Genomic DNA, 23,540 nt, shown 5'->3' with positions numbered 1-23,540 from the left:
GGCTGCTTCTGCATTTTGTCGGGTTTCCCCAGCTGCTCACCTGGGGCACTGCCTTCATAAGTTACCTGCACCTAAAACCCTCCTCTTGGGGTCTGCTTCTGGGAAACCTGGCTTATGATAGAATGTCTTTAAAGAAAATTTCATGTGAGAATAATGTTGCAAATTGAGATAAATCATTGTGTTTTCCTTGGGTCCCATTGGCCAGGGCTGAGTCACAGACCTGTGTCACTGTCAAGGATTGTGATTAGCTGGTGCTGGAGAGGGTGTCAGCTAGGAAGGGGGTCCTGGGCTGCTGAGTGGCTCTGGTATTTGCCACTGAATGGGTCTAGGAAGGCAGGGCATGTTTCCAGAGGTATTTTAAAGCATTAGTCCCTAACCTTTTTGACACCAGGGACCAGTTTCAGGGAAGAAAGAGGAGGAGGGGGAGGCAGAACTCAGATGAGCTTCACTCGCCTGCTGGGGATGGAGGGGGCAGAATGCTCACTAGCCCCCTGTGAATGGCGGGTGTCTAAATTAGATACAGTTGATGTTTGTGCAAAGCACCCCACTGCTTACAAAGAAAAGGAAAAGAGACCTTGAAAATTTCTTCCCTAATCCAGCTCCTTTTTTGACTAGATTTCCTTGACTTCTTAAACCCTTTCCAGTCTCATTTTCCATTAGTTTATCAATGTTGAATCAAAACCAGCCCAATAAAATGTAATGGGGATATATTTAACTATCAAAAAATCAATTGCATTTAAGTTAAAAAAAAATCAATAAATGCAGAATGGAGAATGCCTGACTTAACAGCAATTCTAATGGAAAAGAATTTAATACGGTTAACAGCGTGCCCGCCACTCCCCTGCAAACGCTTCTTCTCACGCCCCCGAGCTCTGGGAAGCGGAGTTCCTGGGGTCCTGCCTGTGCTACTTGTGCCTCCGTGTTGGTTCTCGCCTGCCTCTGCCCAGCCCCTTCTCCGCCTCACGTCTTCTCCGTGAAGATTGCTACTTCTCCTGGCCCAGCTCTTGGTGGGATCCTCGTTGACACCATAAGCCAAATTTGTTCTCCTTTCCTTTTGGCCCTTAGCATGTCCCACCTTACTTAAGAGTCATTTAATTTTTTAAAAAATATTTATCTATTTTTAGGGAGAGGGAAAGGGAGGGAGGAAGAGTGAAACATCAGTGTGTGGTTGCCTCTCATGTGTCCCCTACTGGGAACCTGTCCTGAAACCCAGGCATGTGCCCTAGACTGGGAATTGAACCGGCGCCCCTTTGCTTCACAGGCCCGTGCTCAATCCACTGAGCTACACCAGCCACGGCAAGAGTCACTTAATTTTTAAAACTGCTGTACAAACTTCTTGAGGTGAGGATTCGCTCGCTATTCCTAATGTTCATGTTGCCTTGATCCCAGTTAGCTTCTCTTGTGTTCCAAGTTTTCTGTGGACATTGGTTGAGAACATGGAGCAACATCAGGTTACTCCTACTCATAAGAGATGACCGGCCAAGTTAAACACACACACAGGAGGCACGTACCCTCTGGTCTTCAGTCCAGTGCCAGCTGACTGGGCATCTTGCGTCCTGCCAGAACTGCCCTTTTTGATGAGACACGGACGGGCTCGGAGAGGCAGCGACAGAGGGTACACGTGCCTGGAAATGGTAGGAAACAATAGGGCATATTTGTCTTGGAGGAGGGAAAACAAAGGCAATCGCGTAGCTGGTTTCATGTCTTTGAAGGCCTGACTTCTCATAGAGGACGTAGACTCATGTTTTCCTTGACTGCGGAGGAAAACCCAGGTCCGTTTGGGGAGCTCATCTGGAGCCAGTCAGCAGTGGAAGTGCTGGAGTGCACTTCCAGCTCCCTGGGGTCAGTGTGGTTCACATGTCCAGTCATCTCTCAGGAGTGAGGTGGGTGGTCTTCCTGCTTTGGGCAGTGGTCCCCAGACCTCACCGAGGCTCAGAATCACCTGGGGACGTGTTAAAAAAAACACATTCCTTAGAGATCCTGGCTCCGTAGGTCCGGGAGTGGAAATTAGGGATCTGCCTATAAAAGTTTCAGCCAGCCCGAGAACCCCTGGACTGAAAGGCCACTGGAGTTCTTCCAGCTTTAACAATCTGGGGTGCACGGGTGACCCTCGCTTTTAAGGCAGGGGCCTCCTTGAGGCAGAATTCTTAAACATCCTGTTTAGCCGAGGTGGAAGCGGGTATCTCTTTCCTTTTGTCAGTTGGCAGATTAGACCTGAGACTGCTGAAGAGCTAATCTACTGAGGCCGAAAGGTCTGTTCTTTTTATAAAAGTGATGCGTGGACAGTTCCTCAAAGTGTTAAACATAGTCACCATATGACCCGGCAGTTCCCCTCCTGGGCATACAACATGGGTTTGAACTACGCAGGTCCGCCTACACGCAGACTTTTTTGTCTATAGATACTGTAAATGTGTTTTCTCTTCCTTATGATTTCTTAATAACATTTTCTCTTCTCTAGCTTATTTTATTATAAGGCTGCAGTATATCATACATACAACATACAAAATACATTTTAATTATGTATGTTATCAGTAATGTTAAGTTTTAGAGGAGTCAAAAATTATACTGGATTTCAGCTGTGCAAAGGGCCAGCTCTCCTAATGCCCGGTGCTGTTCAGGGGTCAACTGTACATCCAGAAGTATAGACACACATCTGCATCAAAACCTGTACGTGAGTCTTTGTAGCAGCATTATTCATGATAACCAAAAGGTGGAGACAGTCTAGATGTCCACCAAGTGGTCAGCAAATAGAGGTGGACTCTCCATACCATGGAACATTATTTGGCAGCAAACAGGGACAAACTCCTGATACTTGCTACAACATAAACGAACCTTGAAAGCATGCTAAAATAAAAGGAGCCAGTCACAAAAGACTACATATTGAATGATTCCATTTATACGAAATGTCCACATTCGGCAAATTGTAGAAACAGAAAGTAGATTGCTGATTGCCTGCTGACTACCTTCTAACAGAAGGTAGAGGTGTCGGGGAAGGAGAAGAAGAGTGACTGCTAATGGACATGAAGGATTTGGGGTATTGATGAAAATGCCCTAAATTTAGACTGTGGTGATGGTTGTACAACTGTGTGAATATATCAACAGCCATTGAATTGTGTACTTTAAATGGATGAAATTTTAGGAACTTCAATTATATCTCAATAAAGATATTTGTAGAAAGTGGTACATGTAAAGGGAGTTTAGAAAACACAAATAAGGAAGAGGAAGCAAAAGTCATCCTGCTCTCACCACTGAGGAAATAGCTGTGTAAGAACATCACAGCTTCGTGTGTCTTCTTCTTCGATGTGTCCTGTCGACTTTTGCATATTCTTTCACAAAGTGAGGTCATACTCTTTATATTGTTTCTGTCTCATCCCTTTAAATGGCTACAGAGTATTTTTGTATATGAACAATTATATTTTATTTCCTTAGTTTTCTATGATGAATTTTATTTTTTTTTGGTTGATGGATTTTAGATTATTTCTATTTTCTTGCGTTTATAAACCATAAATAGTGTTTAGCTTGGTCATTGTACTTCATATGACTTTTTGATTTAAAGGTTTGCACATTTTCAAGCTGGCTAATTTTTATCCCATCAAAATGAAATTTTACTTTGGATATCACCTTGACAATTCTTGACGCTGTTCAGAAGGGGCCCCTGGGCAGGAACGTGAGGAGCAGGGATCATCACAATGACATCGCCATATTTAAAACTATTTGGACCACCAGACCCTGCAGAGTCACCTTCCCAAGTGAAGGCAGAGTCACTTGGAAAGATGCAAGTAGACTTGCCCCTGTTACGTGGTACTTGGATGTTTTATCTTCCATCCTGTATTGGTTAGTTTTTACTACATAACAAACCATCCCAGTCTTTATAGCCTTAAATGACTATTTCTTTTAGCTCATGATTCTTGGAGTTAGCTGAGCAGTTTTTCTGGACTAAAGCTGCTTAGCTGATCTCTCCTGGGCTCTCTCGTGCATCAGCTGATGGCTGGGCGATCCAGGGTGATGTCACTCACATGGCTGGCTGACGGCTGGGATGACAGGGCCTTGCGCATCTTGACATCCAGTAGGCTAGCCTGGCCTTCTTCACAGGATGGCAGTCAAAGGGTTCCCAAAGGCCCCAATGTACTAGCTTATTTCATGCCTCGATTTGCATCATATTGCAATATCCCATTGACCAAAGAAAGTCACAAAACCAAGCTCAGATTCAAGGGGTGGAGAAATAGACACTACCCCCTGATAGGATAATCTGCAACACACTGCAAGGGCCCAGATGCAGGAGTGGATGGGTTTGGGTCTGGCCAGTTTAATGACTTACCAGGGAACCTTTGCTAAAACATGAAATAGCCTTAGTAGCTGATGACCAGCATATATCTCTCTGCATTTAATTTTCATGCATGAATATATTTTCACCTTCCATACAGAATGCCCCCAAGAATGGTATCAAAGTATCCTGTTAGATCAACTCGCATTTTTAGTGGTAAACATGTCTCATCAACATTGGATGTTATTTGCAGCGATTTTGACGGGGAATATAAGACAATGGTGGCAGAACCTACCCCAAAAATGCAAGATCAGGTGCATGCATTCATTCACTCAGCATCTATTTATTGAGCACTTATTTTGTACTAGACACTTCCCTGGAAGCTGGGGACTCATTGGCAACATTAACTCCTTGCCTTTGTCGAGCTTGCATTCCAGTGAAGGAGAGAGCAATAAATAGATAAATCAGTCCCAAATGGTGATCAATATGATGAAGCAGGAGGGTAGGAACAGAGGGGAATTTTCTAGTGGACTCCGAATAGAGTTGGGTGATCTCTCCAAGACCCTTTTAATTTTCTTGACTTTGGCTTTCTCTTCATCAGCTCCTCCTTTGGTGGGTCCCAGTCCAGATGCTGATGGACACCTCCAGGGTACATCTGTTACAAACTCTGGTGGATTTATCTCTAGACTTCCGTGGATTAGGGGGCCAGAGAGAATGGAAGGGCCCGTGGTGAGGCGGGGCACTGAGCACAGGGCCTTGGCATGTCCTGAAGGTTGCATATTCCCTTTGGCAGTTCCCAGCATCTCAGAAGCCCTATTAGAAATACACGAATCAAGAACAGGCTCCTCAGAGAACATGCTGTGGGATTAGTGCAACATGATTTGGCTTGAGGGAGAGGGGAGCAGGAGGAAGGTTGTGTTAGAATCGTGGTAACCATAGCAACGGGATGCGGACAATTGGGTCACGATGAGGAGGATATTGACTGAAGGCAATATTGACCGAAAGCCAGTGTGGGACTGTGGCACCTTGAATTTACCAGGTGGAGAATGTCCAGGAAAGAAAATCAGTTGTGTGAGCACCCCACAGAGTCACGGTTCTTACCCACTTGGTTTTCCGAATGAACCGGAGGCCAGGACAGCCCAGCACACGGTGCTTTGAGTGGCTCTGTCTGTTGCTAGCTTCATGGTGACAGTGGAATAACCATTTAACTTCTCTTTCTCCTCTGTTACGATTTTGAACCATCGTTTATTCAGAGATGTCTTCTGGGTTAGCATTTTTCTAAGGTGACAGGAATCTGCTGTAGATGAAGGTGATTAACTCTGATGTGGTTTTAAGGTCTAGAGTTTTTGCTGACAAACTTCCAGTCCCCTGCTCTAAAGTGAATACCTTTTAATTATACATTGTAGGAAAGCTCTTTCTAAGCCCTCTCATTTCTAGGTAGTAGATAAGGTAAAAAGGAAAAAACAGGAAGAAGAAAGAAAGGTTAAAAATATGATCCTTCATCCACCTCCAATCACCTGAGGAGAAAGTGATATGGTGGCGAATCCCATTTACTCCTGAAACCTGATTTCCTCACTCATCAAAGCAAGTGGGAGGCACTTGGCAAGTCCCTGGATGGAGAAAATGTTTCGTGTTTAATTGTTATCAAACAAAGCTGTTTCCAAGTCTGCCGGAGAGGACACGCTCACCCCTGACGCATTCAGTGTGTGTGCAAAATGTCATCTTCTGGAGGATGTGAGCCTTGCGCCGTCTCTCTATGAGGTCCCTGCTGAGCAGCCCACAGGATGTAACAGCTTTGAGTTGCTTAACTGTTTGTGCTCAGAACTGCAGAAGCATCTGTCCTGGCCATCACTCACTGAACCTCCAAACGCCCAGCCTCATTACCTCCAGCAGAATCTGAGCCCTTGTATTATAACACGCCTCTCTGGTGCTCCTCACTGTGCCCAGGCAGGCACGTGTCTGCAGCCAGGACTGATAATATGTTTTGCATGCTATCTCCCGTCCCTCAGCTCCACCAACTCCTTTCCCCTTTCTGCCTCTCGGGTATGTGACTTCAGAGACACTGCACATACCGGAGACACTGCACATTACCCACCCTCGCTTTTTGAGAATCCAGGAGAATGTTATCTTGCATATGCAGGTTTGGTTTTCCTGCCAGCTTGGGGTCCATGGTACTTTAGGAGAAGCCAGGGTGTTCTTCCCCAGGGCAGGGTTTTATCTGTCCCTCCCAGGGTAGGCTGGTGGCAGTGCCCGGCCTCACTGCAGGTTGTCATAAATTAGACTTTAGGGTTCCAGATGTCATGCAAGGTCACAGTGTGGCTGGCGTGGAGGAAATGAGGGCTAGGTGCGCCAGCTCGGCATGCGGAGGAAGATTAGCAACACTGAATTCCATTCAGCAGTGGCCATTACGTTTTATTTCCCTCGGATCAGACCAAGGTGACTTTCACTCTGATTTTCCTCCTAGGGATTTGCCTAGGCATTTGGCTCTTCCTAGAATAGCAATGTATCGGTGAGCTTCTTCTATGGACTAAAGCACCTCCAAAGCTTAGTGAAGTAAAATAACAGCCTTTATTGTTGCCAGCGACAGCTCAGCTGGGTGGTGCTGCCGATCTGGCCTAGACTTGACCGACCTCCGCGGGCTCACTCAGGCTTCTGCAGACTGACAGGTTGACTGGTGGCTGTCTGGTCCAAGGTGACATCTCTCATGTCTGCTCCTTGGGGCCACTTGTCTCGAGTCACCCAACAGCCTAGCCTGGGATGGTCCTGTCGTACTGCAGGCAAGTTGAAGCTTCAGGGTCCCTGGAGACCTAGGCTCTTAACTCAACTCCCATAAGGCCACATCTGTTGTATTCTGCCGATCAGAGCAAGTCACGAGACCAGCCTGGATGCTCCCTCTTCAGGGGCGTAGCTGCCATGTCATGTTGTGAAGAGGCCCAGACACAGGGAGTAATCACCGAGGCCATTTTTGCAGACAGTATAGCTCAAATAATAACGCTTTTGTTGGGCTCTCAAAGGGCTGCAGTTTGTTGCCCCTCTCTCTCGGAAGAGACAATCAGGCAGTGATGTGAATTAACCGCAGGGGTGGGTAAAGAGTCTTGGAACAGAAGCTTTCTCTGCGCTGCATGTATTTTCATCTGCCCCCTTTTCCACATCTGAGAACTCAGCTTTTATTTTTTTAACGTATTCTCTTTGAACATTGTGAAAGCCAAAGTTGTCTAAAATGAGACCCACTGCTTTCTTACACTCTATTATGTTGGCCTAATTACATATCAGCAAAATGTTTTTCTGGGGCATTGTGTGTAAAACAAAGGGGAAAACAACATCTCCAGCCAGCCCAGCCTCCTTGCCCCTCCCGTGGGATGGCAGAGGCAGTGGTCCTTTGGGAGGGAGGGAGCCCTGGGGGAGGGGGAGGGCCCCGGGAGGCAGGGCTGCCCAGGCCTCCTTGGCCTCTGAGAGACTTGCCCTGTCCCCAGAGAGAAGGGAGAAACAAGCCCTTCCTTCCTCTCTCCTTCCCTCCACCACACCTCACGGTGCCTCCCTTCTGGTGGGGGAGCTACATGCTTACTTTCTTCTGGGGCTGGAGAAGAGACTCACTCATCTTTGCTTCCTATGAGCCCAGCACAGAGCTGGGGCGTTTAATTGTGAAGATCCGTAAATGAATAGTGGCACCGAGTAGGTGTTGCCTTGCAGGGGCGTCCAGCCTGCAGTCCAGGATTTCTGCGGCCCAACACGAAATCATACATTTACTTAAAACATAATGAGATTGTTTTCTGATTACATGTCACAGTGTATTTAATATGTGGTCCAGAGATGCCAAAACGCTGGACACCCCTGCGATACCGGAGGACTTGCGGAGAGTTCTGCAGGCCTGCGCTGGCACCCCAGCATCCACTTTCCGTCTGATAAGTAGACGGGAAGCGCTCCTTCATTCCACCTTGGTTTTCTCCTCCCACCCCGAGTTTGGATCTCTTGTTTGCATCACCTGAGGGCATGAGCGTTGTCTCCCCGCTGTGCCATTGTGGCCAGGGTCTCTGCGGTGCCTGGGCACAGTTGAGACAAGCCCCAGATTTCCTGAGACCGTGTGTACACGCCCTGTCTGATTCAAACGACCAGCCACTGCTCGGCCTCTTGCCGTCTGCCACTTTGCTCCAGAAGTGTCCTGGCTGTGGTTTCCCGAGACCACACTGTCCCCTCCAGAGATGGTTTTTCAGGCATCCTGTGTCTTGCCCTCTTGGGACATTCGATGACATGGACCTTCTTAAACCCGAGTCTCAGCCAGGGCTGCTCCAGTGCTGATTCCCCCCACATTCCGTGAGCGTTTTTATTCAGCCTCCACTCTGCTCAGCCACCTCTCGCCTCCAGGTCTCTATCTTCCTAACCTGTTCCTGGCTTCAGGCTGCGCACTAGTTTTCCACCGCTGCTGCAAAAAATGACAGACTTCGTGGCTTAAAACAACGCAAATGTGTTCTCTTACAGTGCTGGAGGCCAGAAATCCAACATGGGTTTTAAGAGATTAAAATCAGAGTGTGGGCAGAGCTGTGTGCTTTGGGGAGGCTTTAGGGGAGACTCTGTTCCTGACTTTTCAGTTCAGAGAGGCCGTCCAGCTCAAAGCCAGCCCCTCTGACCTGTGCTCCCGCCCTCACACCCGCTGACTCAGACCCTCTCCCTGCCGCTCTCTTCTACTACCCTCTTCAGTACATTGCGCCCACCTGGATAATCTCCCATCTTCAGGTCTTTAACTTAATCACATCTGCCAGATCCCTTTTGCCATGGAAGATAGGGTTCCCAAGCCTCAGGAGTTAGGACATAGATGTCTTTTGGGGAATGAGAGACGTTACTCAGTTCCACCACCCAGCCGAGCTCCTGAACCTTCCCAGAATCCCTCAGACTGGACACGTCTACACTGGGGTTCGTCCCCTCCCACTGCCCTCCTGTGCTGTGTGCCTCCCTGCAATGTGCGACCAGCTGTGATTCAGGCCCCCAGCCCATTGTGCGCATAAAACATAATTTACTTAACAAGTTCAGCATTGCTGGACACCTGGGTGCTCTTCATTGGTTTGCTGTTGCAACAATGTTTTCCAGTGACTTGCTTTGTACATTTGCCGGCTTTGTTTTTTTATACAGAGGATTGAGTCCCAGAAGTGAGATCGTTTGGTCAAAGGGTAAACGTATAGTAGCCGCCCCTTATATGTGGGGGACACGTTCCAAATCCCCAAGTAGATCCTGCGACTGAAGGTAGAACCAGGCCCTGTATGTGCTGTGTGTTTTCCTATGCATAGATACTTGTGATGAAGTATAATTTATAAATGAGGTACAGTAAGAGACTAACAACGATAACAAATAATGAAAACAGAACAATTATAACAATATATCGCAATTAAAAGGTATGTGAGTGTGGCGTCTTTCTTTGGTGACTGAGTGGCCGCTCGGTGATGACAGGCAGGCAGCGCCCACAGTGAGGGCGGGGTGGGCAAAGGGGGTGGCTACTGTCCGGGAGGGACGGAGCGGGACAGCGCAAGGTGTCATCACACTCCTCAACACAGAGCACAGCACAAAACTTATGAATTGTTTATTTCTGGACTTTACGATTTAATATTTTCAGACCTAGGTGGACTGTTGGTGACTGAAACTGCGGGAAGCAAACCCACAGATAAGGGAGGGGACTTTGTCACGTGAAGCTTTCAGAGATCCTGTCACACTGTTCTCTGTGCCACTGAGTCCGTTTGCCGTCCCACCAGCCCTGCAGCTGAATGCTGGCTTCCCCGCAGCCTGTCCACAGGCTGGTGGTCAGACCTTGGGGGTTTCACCAATGGGATGGGTTTGAATTTGCATTTCTCTTGTTGTGAGATTGGGCCTTTTTCCCCCCCCCACATGCTTAATGGCCACATGACTTTCCTCTTCTATGAGTCTCTTCCTGCACTTGGCCGTTTTCGAATGTGGGTTACTGGGTATTTTTCCTCATCAATTTTAGGAGCACTTTGCTGTTCGTAATACGAGCTACAAATATGTCCCCCATTTTGTCATGATGTCGTTTGACTTTGCATAGTTTGTTGTCACGTGGAAGGGGTTTCATACCACCACATTTACTGTTTTTTACTTCATGGCTTCTGGACTCTAAGTTAGAAAGGGCTTCCAGTAGGCCCTTTAAAAATTAAAATAATAAAGTTGTGTGAACTGTGGGTGATGGGACATAGGCATATATTTCTTCTCTCTTTGGAAAACCCCAGTGCGATGATACTAACTAAAGGAATGACAGAGAGGCAGAGAGATGATAGGGTCCATTTTCATGACTCATGGAGTCCATGTTTGCAAATCTTGCTTTCGCAAATTTATTTGTAATCCCCAGAGCAATGCCCCTGGTGCCTTCACAGTCACTTGCGGCTGTGTGAGGAGGGGCAGAACGCTGGAGTCGCCAGTGTACATGTCCCCAGCTAAGGGGTCAGTCTGCCTTCTTTGTCTCAGCTCATATGATAAACAAGTGCCCCTTTTGTGGTCTACTTAGTGCCATGCTTTTCACATTTTTCCGCTTCTTGTTTTGGTGATTTCGCTGCTTAAAGTGTCCCCAGGGATAGGGCTGAAGTGCTGGCTAGTGGTCCCAGGTATGTGCCCGAGAGGGCAAATATTTGTGTTAGGTAAGCTTTGTTCAACCCTGAGTGAGCAGTGCTGTTGGCTGGGACTTCAGAGTTAATGAATCAACAGTGAGTATTGGACATGGTGCCTTTGAGCAGAAACACACACAAAACAGGTGTCCGTGCTGATCAGGTGATGAAGATGTTGTGCTCAGAGCCTCACAGGGACCTGGCCCTGTATTTGCCCTGGAAGCAGTGGTTCCGTATTGGGCAGTTCAGTATTTGTGGCAACATTATAGAACATAGGAAAATTGACTGTGGTTAGGCAGAGGACAGAGATTAGACAGCCACATGAATGAAAAGATCGAAAGAAGATAAGGTGGAAGATGAGAAATTGTAACAAACATTTAGCAGGTGGAAAGTGCGTGGAGGAATACTAACTGATTCAGCAAAACGAAGGAACCCGGATGGACGGACCTGGATGGAGAAGGGAGCCATTCTCTCTCGCAGAACCTGGGAAACGGCTCTGGTCTTCACAGCGTAAATCACTGTGGGGTGGTGGGAGGGAGTAAAATTAACATATCAATTCTATATTGTAACTAATAGGAGTTCAAGAAAGAAAGAAAACAGAAAATGGAAGAGATACACATTATCAATGAAAAAATACCAGACACTTCAGAACTGAAGGTCAACAATCCTCACATTGCAAAACTATCAAGTGTATGGCCGGTTGAGTGAAAAAGACCCACACCAAGCCACATTGTGAAATTCTGGAACTTCATGGGGGAAAAACACCCTAAAAGCAACACAGCCGGTTATACTCAAAGTATTAATAATTAAATATTGCAAGAGCAATTCTGCCCATCTAGAAGCTAGTGGAACAATACTTTCAAAATTTTAATGGAAAAATTGATTTCAGCCCAGATTTCTGTTCCCAAACTGTTGGTTAAGGGTGGAGACAAAGACTGTTTTAGGAATGCAAGACTTCAAATGACTTCCAGGGCACCATTCCTAAGGAGCCTCTGCAGGATGGGCTCCAGCAAAAAGAGGAGGGAACCAAGAAAGAAACCACCAGCCACAGACAGTAGTGGAGGGAGAACTCAGTCATAGAAAGCATCTAGACCAGCTTGGAGCAAGGCTCCAGAAAGCTCCAGAAATGTTTTCAATGTGGGGAAAAATAGAACCAATGTATTTAGGCATGTGAGAGTTATAGATAGGCACAAAAATAGAGGTGTTGTAACATGTGGAATAAATTAGTGATAGGTTCTTGTACAACCACATAAATGAAAAAAGAAAAAGTAAGGTCACGATTCCAAGAAAAAGTAAAGGTTATATAAAAAGGAAGTTATGGTCATAGTGCATTACTTAACCAGCTCAAATTGAGCAATATTTGCAAAGTCCTAATACGATAAATACCTACTTTTGATTTAATTTAAAGTACCTTATAACCCTTTGGGGCACTAAGAAAGTGGAAGTAAGAAATGTGTATGGGAGTGATAAGCCTTTGTTTCCCACGGCAGGAAATCAAAGGTATCTAAAATTGATAAGAAACCGTCGTATAAATGTACCCTGCCAATAGTGTCGAGCATTAGCGTTTCGGTAGCAATTTACAAAAGACGTACAGGTGTTTTTTACAGTGCTCTTCCCTCAGGTGTCCTCTCGGTGAGAGCCGAGGGCCCAGCCTGGTGGCTCCGAGGAACAGAGACAAGCAGTCCCTAGTCCCCGTTTCATGCTAGAGAGACCATCCCAGAGCTGGTCCTCCACACTTCAGATACAAGAAAGTTAATTCCTCTCCTCATTTACAGTCACAAATAAGGAGCCGAGTCTTCTCTTGGAAAGGCTGCTTCTCTCCCAGATTGCTCCCACAAGTTGAAGTGGGAGAAGAGGGAAGAGCAGACCGACATTCAGGATGCAGACTTTCTCCCTGGACCAGTGGGGTTAACTCCTCATTATTTCCCTGCATGGAGCATCTTTCAAAAAATAATCAAAAGACAAATTCATTTCCTCATAAACCACACTCCATCGTCACAGTTTTTGGACGGTCAGGGAAGCTTGTACTGGATGTCTTTTTTTGTTGTCTGTTTGCAAACACCAAAGAAATGATAGGGAACAAAGGAACAAAATAAAAAGAGCCATAAACACAAATGAATTCCTTTTATACAAGTTGGAGAACCACAGGACACGCTCCCCCCTCCCCTTTTTTTTTTAACACTCCAGGTGTGGTGGGAGATTATATATCCACACAGGAGAGTGGAGAGTTAATTAAAATTTTTGCTCCTGCTCCCGGAAAGCCGTGTCTTTTCATTCGATAAGCAGGCTGGCTTTGGAGTGCTGTTTGTGCCCCTCTGTCCTCGCTGGAGTGTCACAGAAAAGCAGATCAAAGGGAGCCTTCCCTCCATATGGGTTTCCTATCATCTTCCTCAGCTAATGGACTTGAAAGCGTCCTCTGCCGACTGTGTGGGGCTCGGGTCCTGATTTAGAAACGCCACCTCACTGTGTTGATCGTGTGCCTGCCGGCTTTGATAGACGCTGCGGAAAACCACATGGAACGTTAATTACATCAAGACCAGCCCCAATAGTGGGAGGAACGGGAGGGTCTGGTGGAGTGAAACACCTCACCCCCCGCCATGTGTATGTTACTTTTCAACCCTCCATGTGACAGCCAGGTACTACACTTGCGACTGAACCCTCAGCTCTCACAAGCAAAGTGGTTTTTTTGTGTTTTCCCTTTTCCTTTCAGTCTTTATGATTCTGTACCCTCTGGCTGATATCCCCTACCCAGAGAGGGGAAATTGGGAGAAATCCTGCTGTCTTTCTTTTTAAGATAGTGACAAAATGCAATAAAATAGAGCAAAAAAGAAGCCGCCTCTGACGAGGCCCGTCTGAGCAGCAGGTCAGACAGTGGCAGAGGGTGGCCACTGTCTTGTCGCTCTGGGTGCTGGCGGAGAAAACCCGGCTGGGGCAGTCACCAATAAAAGGACTATATTCTGCCATTCAGGGCTTTGTGAGACGCCAAAGCGTGTCCTGGTTGCCATGGCTACTGTCTGATTGTGGCGGGTTTGTCACAGTGCTTGATAAAGTGGGAAGGTTATTCTTGATAGGCTCAAGTAATCATAACCTCGAAAAGCTCGAGAGTGTGGATTTAACATCCCCCCCCATCAGAAATGCCAGGGTGGGGGCGGGGTTCTCGGGACAAAGCAGTCACAGCAGGTGCCCAGCACGAGGGATTTACTGGCCTGTGCAGGTCGGGAAGGGAGGTCCATGGATCCAGGGGCCAGGCAGAAGGAGGGGTTGCTGGGTCATTTGCTGCCACCTGGCCTTCGAGGGACAGGACTAGAATAAGGTCCCTCCTGTCCCTCTCTGAAGTAAATTGGTTATACCTGTGTCACTCTCTTCTTCTTTCCCCCCTTAAATCCCGTAACTTTGCCCCTCCTTTACCTTCCCTTCCTCTTCTCTCCTTCCTTCTCTTCTCCCTTTTCTCCCACCCCTCTCCCTCCCTTCCATTCCCTTTTAACAGAACTGAGCCTTTAGAAGCCCCTCTTCTCTTTCTCCTCACATGGGGAATGATGGAATGGTAAGATCTGAGTGACAGCTGATGGATGCTGGCCAAAGCATCTCAGACTCTGTCTGATCAGCAGCGACCTCATTGGCTATCAAGGCAGAGCTCCTCAGACTTAGCTGCCTCAGAAGTCGTGGGAGGACTCTTTAAACAGATTCCCAGGTCCCACCCCCAGAGGACTGGATCTGGTTGGTCTGGGTAGAGTCCCAAGACTCTGCATCGGTGACAGGTTCCCAGCTGTGGCTGACGCTGCTGGCTCAGGGAGCACCTCGAGCACCACTGGTACAGGCCAAGGCCTACTTGATGCAGTTGAAGAAGCCGAGGCTCCGAAGGATAAATTTAATCGCTGGCTGTCCCAGTGACTTGGTAGCCATGCTGGCATGGGTGCTCAGTAAGAGGACCTATAAAACCCATTTGAGCCCTGACTAGTGTGGCTCGGTGGGTTGGGCATCATCTCGAAAAGTAGAAGGTTGCTGGTCCGAGTCCCAGTCAGGGCACATGCCCAGCTTGAAGGCTGGTCCCCAACTGGGGCATGTGCAAGAGGCAACTGACCAATGTTTCTCCCTCACATCAGTGTCTCTTTCCCTCTATTTCCCTGTCCCTCTGTAAGTAAGTAAATAAATAAAGGGCTGGTTGTTCCCTCATCTCTCTTCCACTCCTCTGGCCCAGGGCAGCCAGATGAGCTGCCTATTCTCCAAAGGCCCTCAGCAGGCCAGCCCCTCACCACAGGTGGCCCCTCTGCAAGGCGCCACTGCCCAGTTAAGCCCACTCTCCTTGGCGATCTAAGCCCAGCTGGCCTTTAATTTGTGTCTCCTGGGTTCTCCCGTGGGGTGCCCAGGGCCCAGCCCTGAGCCTGGGAAGCCTACCATGGGCACGGTTTGCTCCTTCCTCTCCTGCTGACCTTGGAAGCCTCGTGGCCCTGCTGACAGGCCATTTCGTATTTTGGTTTCTGGCGTGTATGTGCCGCTGCTGCTGCTGGACCGTGACCTCCAGCACCAGGACCTGACCCTCACTTGCTGTGCACCCACCAGGGTTTTAAACTCCAGCTGAATGAACTTCACCTGTGGCTGGCCTCAGTTGCAAGGAATCTGGACACACGTTTGAGATGTTCAGAAGCCAACCTGCCAGAGATGGGGTGGCCAGTGTAAACACAGGATTGGGGGGGTGGTGGGAGGGCTGCACTGCCAGTGTTAGCGAGGAGCCAGGAAGAAGAAATCAGGCCTGGTGCAGGGAGCAGGCGTGCCGTGGAGCCCGTGGCGTGGCCTCACACCGGGGCTCCTCCCTGAGGGAGCAGGACTCAGTCTTTAATTCAAAGGCAAGTGTTGGGCCAGTCTCCTGCCTCCTATGCTGATTTGAAATAAAACACGGGCAAGCATTCATTTATGTCTTTACAGCAGGCTGCATGACACAGGGGAAGCTCTGTGTATATGTGTGTGTGCACACATACACACATGCACACACGCACATGCATGCCTGGCCACTGTGGCTGGATGCAAATGACTCAGTCATTTGTCAACTGTGACTTTGCTCCCCACGACACACTCTCACACTGTGCAGAGCAGTGTGCTGTGTGTGCCCTGAATCTGTCTTCGAGGCGACAGTGCTGTGTCCGTGAACCAAGAATAAGCAAAATTGATGGACTGGTCCTTTGGCTCTGATTCCTTGCCAGGTAGATGGGGACGGGGCCAGGAGAGGTCCCAGGTGGGCAGTTTGGCTCTGAATGCTTCAAGCACGTCAGAGCCAGGGCCTCCAAGCTGAGGGAGGCCCTACCCTTTTCTGCTTTGTCAAACTGGCAGGTTGGACGACCCCCTCTCAGTCACTTGGGTGCCAGCCTGACGTGGCAGCATCCCTGACAGTGGCCTTTCTCCTTTAGGGTGTTGAGGTGCAGACGGACTACGTGCCCCTGCTGAACTCGCTAGCGGCCTACGGCTGGCAGCTCACCTGCGTGCTCCCAACTCCCGTCGTCAAGACTAACAGGTACAGTAACCGTCTTATGATTACTGAAGACTTACCTGGTGCTAGGCACTGTTCCCAGTGAGCGCCTTGTGTGTGTAGCTTGTTTAATCCTGGGACAAGCCCGTGAGGCTGCTGTAGCTCCCTGAACTCTCCAGCTGGGGCATGGCAGAGTCAGGATTCAGGCTCCCAACCCCCCTCGCCCAGAGCTCTCACACCTGCACCCTCTTCCCCCCTGGGGAGCCTTGGCCAGTGGGTTGCTGCAGCCCAGCATGTCAAAGATGCGTGAGCCCTCTGGACTGAGAAGGCCCGAGGCTGTCAGAAGGGCTTAACTTGCAAAAGAAATTCAGCGCCTACTGTGTGTCCTGTGCCGGGCTAGGTAGGCACTTTCGATACACAATCTCACTTAGTTCTTGAAAATCCTATGAGGTGCAAATTTAAAAATTAAACTCATTTTACGGTGGAGGAAAGTGTGGCCAGGGAGGTAGAAGGGCTTGTCCGAGATGATGGCAAGCCAGCAGCCTCACAAAGAAGAGGTAAAGACCCGGAGCTGTGGCCCTGGCTGGTGGCGCTCCTGACCATTTCAAGTTCATGGTGGTTTGTCCACCCTCAGCTCTGCCCACCGGCCCTTGCGCACACGGGCTTGTCCCCGTCGGCCCAATGCCAAAAGGCCTTCCCTCCAGGTTTGCTTTCTATAGTAGTCCTCCTAACTATCCTGTAAGCATAGATATGCTTCCCATTTCAAAGATGAGGAAACTGAGGTTCAGAGAGGCTCAGTCACACACCCGAGGCCACACTACCACTAAGGGGCAAAACCTGGGACTAGAACTTCAGTGGGAAAATGAAGGGCTCCTTCTTCTGTGCCAGGCTGCCCCTCTGCCCGCCCAAAGGGGTGCCCCTCCCATGGCCCTCAGTGCTCTGCCCGCCCCAAGTCCAGCCGCATCCCTGTCTCTGCAGGGTGATGAACAGCCCGGGGCAAGGCTGATGGCCTGGGGAGGTGGCAGGGTGGTGGCGCCCCGGAGCCCAGGCTGAGGGTGGAGGATCACGGTGACAGTGCCTTTCCTGGGCCCCTCTGCAAGCCTGAGATGGAAGAACTACTGATCCTGAACCCAGAGGACAAGAATCACGATGAGAATGTCTCTGAACACGAAGCCCCAGCCAGTTCTGAGCAAAGCCCAGGGTGCAGGGAGATCTCTGTCTGTCTGTCTGTCTGTCTGTCTGTCTCAGGGAATAACATCTGCCAAATAATTGTCCCTAATCCCCCACTTTCCCTGTGCCTTAAAGGTCCCTTCGTGGTAGAGTGGGAGAGCGCCCCCAACCAGGCACATGCAAGCTCGATTCGTGGCTGTGTGCTCTCGAGCCTGCCCCTTAAACAAGCTTTCACTGCCCGTGTGTAGAGGTGTCTGTCGCAGTCCTGGGAACGAACGCCGTGGGGAGGCCTGAATGGGAAGTTGTGTGTGGACCTAGCCAGCCCAGCCCCGGAATAACATGGGAAATACTGTCCTCTCCCTCCTTACCCTCTGACACCCGTGTGGAGACCCCTTGCCTCAGCAGAGATGACTGTCACAAAAAGAGATTTAAGAACATGATCAGTGGGTAGGGGTGGGGGGAATACAGTGACCCCCGCTTTACAGTATCTTATCCTCGCTAAAGGTGGCTCCATGGGGGCCTGCCTTCTTGAAAGAAAAACACATACACTGGGCCATAAAGATGAGTAGTGGCCCTGAGCAGCCCCTCGCTGGCTTGGTCAGTGCCACTCCCTGCCTCGCTGGCCACCTTCATCTGTGTGCCCGCAAGAGGCGACGTGGCCCTGCTGTTCAGTGGGGGTGAATCAGGCTGTTGCTGGGAGGCCAGCCCTCCCCCTGCTGTGCCCGTGGGGCTGCTGGTCGGAGCTGTTCCCCCAGGTCCTCACCTCCCTTCCCATCCCCGCCGGACCTCTCCAGGGCCTCATTCTCAAAGACAGATTGGGGGAGGCCTGCCTGCCACCCCTTTGAGATTCACTAAAGAAGCCGGTGTGTCATCATTTGGCCAAGATGCTAGCTGTTATTTCACACCAAGGGGAGGGAGTTTCTAGCTGTGAAGCTGACTTTGCAGGGATACCCACCATGCTTCTGTTGGACTCCTGAGGTGCTAGCCCCCCAGGAGCAAGGGTGAGTGGCCTGGGGTGGGAAAGCAGCGGGGGGCTTCTTGATTCTGACCTCTCCCTGTTCCTGTGCGTGGTCAGCCTCGGTGAAGTTAGGGGCTGCCGGATCTGTGAGGGGCTCCTCCCCATCTGACATAACTCACTCTCAGCTCCGCGTGTCTTACAGGGAGGGGAGTGTATCCACCAAGCAGATTGTCTTTCTTCAGAGACCGTGTCTACCTCAGAAAATCAAGAAGAAGGAATCGAGGGTAAGTCACCTTGATGGCCTTCCTTGCATTTCTTTAGCAGGGCTTCACCTTCAAGTGCAATTGTCTGTAGCAGTCGGGGGGGCGGCCTGCCCCAACTGCCAGCAGCTCTGAGCCCAAGGACACCTGAGCCCCTTGGCAAACTGCATCTGGCCTGAAGCTGCCAGAATGGGACAGATGAGGGCACTGGAGGGCCTCATCTGCCAGTGTCCTGCTGCTGGCCAGGCTAGAAGAGCAGTGGAGAGAGGTTCTTCTGGACACGCCAGGCTGCCAGACATTCCCGCTGGGCTAGAAATAGGGGCATGAAGTCAGCGGCATTCTGGCAGGAGGCACGTGGGGCGAGGGCTGGAGCTCAGGCCCGGAATCTGTATCCGCATCTCATTACTGGAGCTCCGGCCTGCCTGTCGCGTCCCTCAGGACATCAGAAGTGTGGTGAGCGTGGCACACAGACGCTGCTAGAGCGCGTTTTGGACAGGCCCTGACCCGAAAGCCTCTGAGAGACAGCAGCTGGTCTAGACAAGGCCAGCCTCTGCCTGCGGCAGCAAGTCCTCAGGTCAGGGTGCCCTGCAGGTTGCCGGGGTCCTTTTCCCCTCACCGGTTGTTTCAGGAACCATCCGGGAAACTTCAGTTGCACTGAGAGGCGGTGGACATTCTCAGAGTACTCCCCCTGTTTGGTGGTGTCCAACCCAGGTCCTTCCCTTGTGTCTGGTGATTCCAGTGCTTCATACCTCATGCGTAGTTGCCGGTGGGTGCTGTCCCCATGGACCAGTGGCTCAGGCGAGTCAAGGGTGTCACCTGGAGCCAGCTCACGCTACCTTTGATGGCCAAGACCATGCTCTCCCATGAGCCTGCTGGGCCTGCTCTCTCCTCACCCTTGGCACCGCCCCATGCTCCCCAGCCCCAGCTCCTCGTGCTCTGTGGACACCGAGCCTGGACAGGAGAACCATGTGAATGAACAGATTGGAACAGCCCCTCACCAGCCAACAAAACCAGGGGGAACTCGTTTGTGGGGTGAACGCCAAGGAAATGGCGCCGTGAAGCCAGCTGGGGCGGAGTGCAGGGGACAGTCTCTCTCCAAGCTCTGATGCACTAATGTGACAGGTGACAGCAGCAGAGAACCAGAAGGCAGCCGCCAAATCTGCCATTAACCACCAGGAGCAGCAAGCCACTGGCTGGAAGATGGATCAGCCGGGGCTGCTGTCAGTTGTGACTTAGCCGTAGGCGCCAGGGGACTGTGCGCATTCACAGAGTGACACTCAACAACAGTGCAGGCGAGGTCTACATCAGACACCAAAATAAACCGTCTTTTGCCTTTAAGGGGGCGGGGGTGAGGGGATGCTGCCTTCTCTGGGCTGCCGTCCAGGTTGTGGTGCTGACGGATTCCATAGCAAAGACACTCGGCTTGACGTTGCTTCAGGCCACACGTCCCGGAACAGGATGGCCGTGGGAAACCGGAGTGGACGGGGAGGTTTTTGAGGTAGAGCTTTAAAGCTGGTTCCAGAAGGTACAAGGACTTCCCCCTGGGAAAATCCAAAGAGGATGGGAGTCATTTATTTTCTGGTCAGCGGAAACTTCTAGGCCTAATCAACTATAGGAATGAATATGGGCTGGCTGCTTTCTCCTTGAAAGTGCTTATGTATCCCTGCTCATTCTGCGGATTGGCTGGTACTGAGCACTTGTTCCCCATGTGATCTAGAGAGATCAGGCACTGGCAGAGTCCCAGAGAGGGGACCTTGCAGCAGACGCCTTGTCTCTATTTCCTCATCCCTGTCATCTGCTCCTCAGTGGGCTCAGGTGGGCGTTCTGCTCCCACGAGGTCCACGTACCCCCGTGATGGCGGCAGGAACCTCACCCAGTCCTGAGGGTGCCTGAGCTGCCTGCAGCCCTGACCCTCTCCGCCGCCTCTTCCTCTTGAGGCACCTTTTCCTCTTGCCTCCACTCACACTCTCCTGCATTTCCACCAGGCTCCTGGGAACCAGGTTCCTCGCACCTGGCCCTGTTTCTCCCCTCACTCTCTTACCGCTTCCCTAGAAAGTCTCTCATTCCCAGGGTGAGAAAATCTCACCACCTCTGGGTCACGACTCTTGAGTCCACAGCTCTTGCTTCTCCCCGAGGCCCAGCGCATCTGCCCAGTCCCTGCTCAGCCATCTCAGGGCAACTTGTGACTTGGCCCCTTTCCTGCACTGGGCCCACCTCCCCCTACATAGAGAAATGGACCACCACCAGCCCAGAGGCATCTGCCCCCCTAGGGGCCGCCCTTGACTCTCCCCATCTCCTTCCCCCTGGTCAGTCAGTCCTTGAGACATGTCTGCTCAAGGCCCTAGAATGTCCGGAGTTCTCTGCTCCTCTTCACCCTCCCTTTTGTCATCTACTTCTGTCTCCTGATGACAGGTCTCCCTGCCAGTGTGTTCTCTGCTTGGAGCCAAAATGGTCTTTTGGAAAACCCAACTGAATCGTGTCACCCCCTGCTTAAAACGGTCCTAAAGTTTTGTATTGAGATAAAGATGGAGCCTTGGTTGGGCAGCTCAGTTGGTTGGAGCATCATCCTAATACTGCAGTGTTGCAGGTTGGCTCCCCCGTCAGGGCACACACAGGAATCAACCAATGAATGCATAGTGGGTGGAACAACAAATCGATGTTTGTCTCTCTCTTTCCCTTCCTCTCTCTCTCTAAAATCAATTTTAACAAAACAGGTAAAGGTGGAAATCTGTAATGTGGTCCCCAGGTCGTCGTGTGATCGGTCAGTCCCCACATTGTTGCTTTCCAGCTCTGTTGGCCTCCCTTCCGTGCCTCTCCTGCCTCAGGGCCTTTGCTTTGGCCGTTCCCTCTGCCCAGGACACTGTCTTCCATTGTATTTTCTCGGGACCGCGTGACACCCCGGGAAGAGCCACACTGCTGTCTCTCAGAACTCTCCTCTAGTTATCTGTGCTCATTCGCTTGTCCTGTCCTGGGAGGTTCAGGCCATGAGGACACAGGCCTTTTTTCTGACTGCTGTGTGCCCAGTACCCAGCTTTCGAGTGGTACTCAACAAAAATTTGTTGAATCAGTGAATAAGGAATCAAAAATCTGAGCCTGGGACATACATATGATGCACACCGTTAAAGTTTAAGAAAAGAAATCCCAAGATTGACACACTGAGGATGAAGTGTATTTAGTTGTCTTTTCAGGAACATGGACCGAGTTCTCTGATGAAGACTTGCCAACATTTGAAAGAATCCTCTTGGTGTGTGAGTGTGGCTTTCAGGGCAAACCTGAAACTCCTTCCAAGGTGATAGGTGGTTTCTCTGACACCGGAGAAGTCTTCCTTCCAGCTAACCTAGCTGAAGTGGGGCCAGATAACGGACAGTTTTTAAAATGTGTGAATTAAATCCATCAGCCCCCCGCTGACACCGAACTCGGGTCATGCGCTGCTGGGAAGTGAAGGGCTGTTTTCTGTTCCTGCAGTTGTTTCCGAGACAGCTATTTGGAATCTTTCTTGGTGTAGGCCCCGGCAGCACGCCCAAGTGCCCAGACACCCTGCTCGGGGAGGCTGGCGTCGGTGGCATGACCAGCAGGCTGCTGGCTGCTGGCTGTGTTCAGAGACTCCCTCTGGTGCTGCTCAAGATACCCGGCCCGTCCTCCAGGCAGGGCCGCCTGCCTTTAAGTGTACATGTCCCAGAGACTGCCACATCCCTGCCTGTCCTCTTCTTGCTTTCTGAGATGTCATCTTCTTGAGCTCTGGGATCTGGGGCAATTGTTTGTTCTTCCTTAGAGACTGTGACTGTCCCCAGCTTAAAGCAGGAAGAGAAGCCTGGGTGGTGAAGGGGGCAGGTGTGGAGGTGGAAGGGAGGGAGACAGAGGAAGCCCGTCTGTGGACGATGCCGAGGCTGGTGGCGGGGTGGGGGGCCTGGGGGCTGGGAGAGGCCTGAGGTGTAAGGGTGTGCTTGTTTCCGAGCCATTTCTCACACAGCTGAAGGCCCCCAGGCGACTTCCTTAGCTCGGAGGCTCTTAAACTATGGTCCCTGAACCTGCAGCGTCAGCCTCGGCTGCAGCTCCTCAGAAATGCGGTCTCCCCCGCCCCCGCCCCGAGGCCCTCTGAGTCCGATGGGGTGAGTGATTTGGTTGAGGGAGCCAGCCCGCCTGGTGATCCTGACGCCCTTTCCAGGCTCACCTGTGGACCTCCATCCAAATTTTATCATTATTGATTTTTTAAAATGGGCCTGTCGGGGAGCCTTCAGTGTACGTAGTTGTTTTTAATAAACCGAACCAAAGAATCCTTAATGGCAGTTAAATCTGGACTTCCATTAGCTGACCACTGGGCCTAATGAATCAAGCGCCTGGCCTAGAAGATGTACCGAACGTGGCCAAGGCGGAGAGCCAAGGTACTTATGCCTTGGGCCAAGCCGCCCAAAGCTGGGTTGCCTCTCCCTTTGCTTCCTCTCCTCTCCTCTCTGTATGGCAAGAGCCAAATGTGTTTGGAGCCAGGGCTCGGTCCTAGCTGTGTGCCTTTAAGCAAGTTACTCTTCGAACCTACATGCTCCACTGTAAAAGGGCTCTCACAATGCCTACTCAGAGTGTGGCTTTGGGGATTCAGAGAAATGGGAAGCCTTGTCACTGTGTGAGACACATAGTAGGCACCTTGGTTGTGTTCGCTGCTCCCACGCAGCTATTCTATAGGCAGTCGGCCTTTGCAACTTGGTACACTTAGCTTTTAGATTACATAGACCCTGAGTTTTAGCCACTGCTACTTGCCTGCTTCATGAAATGTCCCTGCAAAGGAGAGAAGGAGGGAAAGGACAGACTTGAGTCAGAGCCTCCTGGGTGCCTA

General features: G+C 50.3%; 1 protein-coding gene across 3 annotated transcripts in view; it reads left to right on the top strand.

Moving 5' to 3' along the window:
• The window catches only part of RFTN1 (raftlin, lipid raft linker 1), a 187,348-nt gene that overhangs the window by 158,375 nt on the left and 5,433 nt on the right, over positions 1–23,540 (top strand). For all 3 annotated transcript variants that reach the window (XM_037143962.2, XM_037143964.2, XM_037143963.2), the window contains exons 8-9: positions 16,266–16,369; positions 18,655–18,736. In XM_037143962.2, the coding sequence (XP_036999857.2) occupies positions 16,266–16,369; positions 18,655–18,736 (186 nt within the window). The remainder of the gene's footprint in view (positions 1–16,265; positions 16,370–18,654; positions 18,737–23,540) is intronic.

The sequence above is a fragment of the Artibeus jamaicensis genome, unplaced genomic scaffold (genome assembly GCF_021234435.1).
Source record: "Artibeus jamaicensis isolate MK-2021 breed Jamaican fruit bat unplaced genomic scaffold, CSHL_Jam_final contig_519, whole genome shotgun sequence".
Taxonomy (NCBI): Eukaryota; Metazoa; Chordata; class Mammalia; order Chiroptera; family Phyllostomidae; genus Artibeus; species Artibeus jamaicensis.
This window is presented reverse-complemented; position numbering and strand designations above follow the sequence as displayed.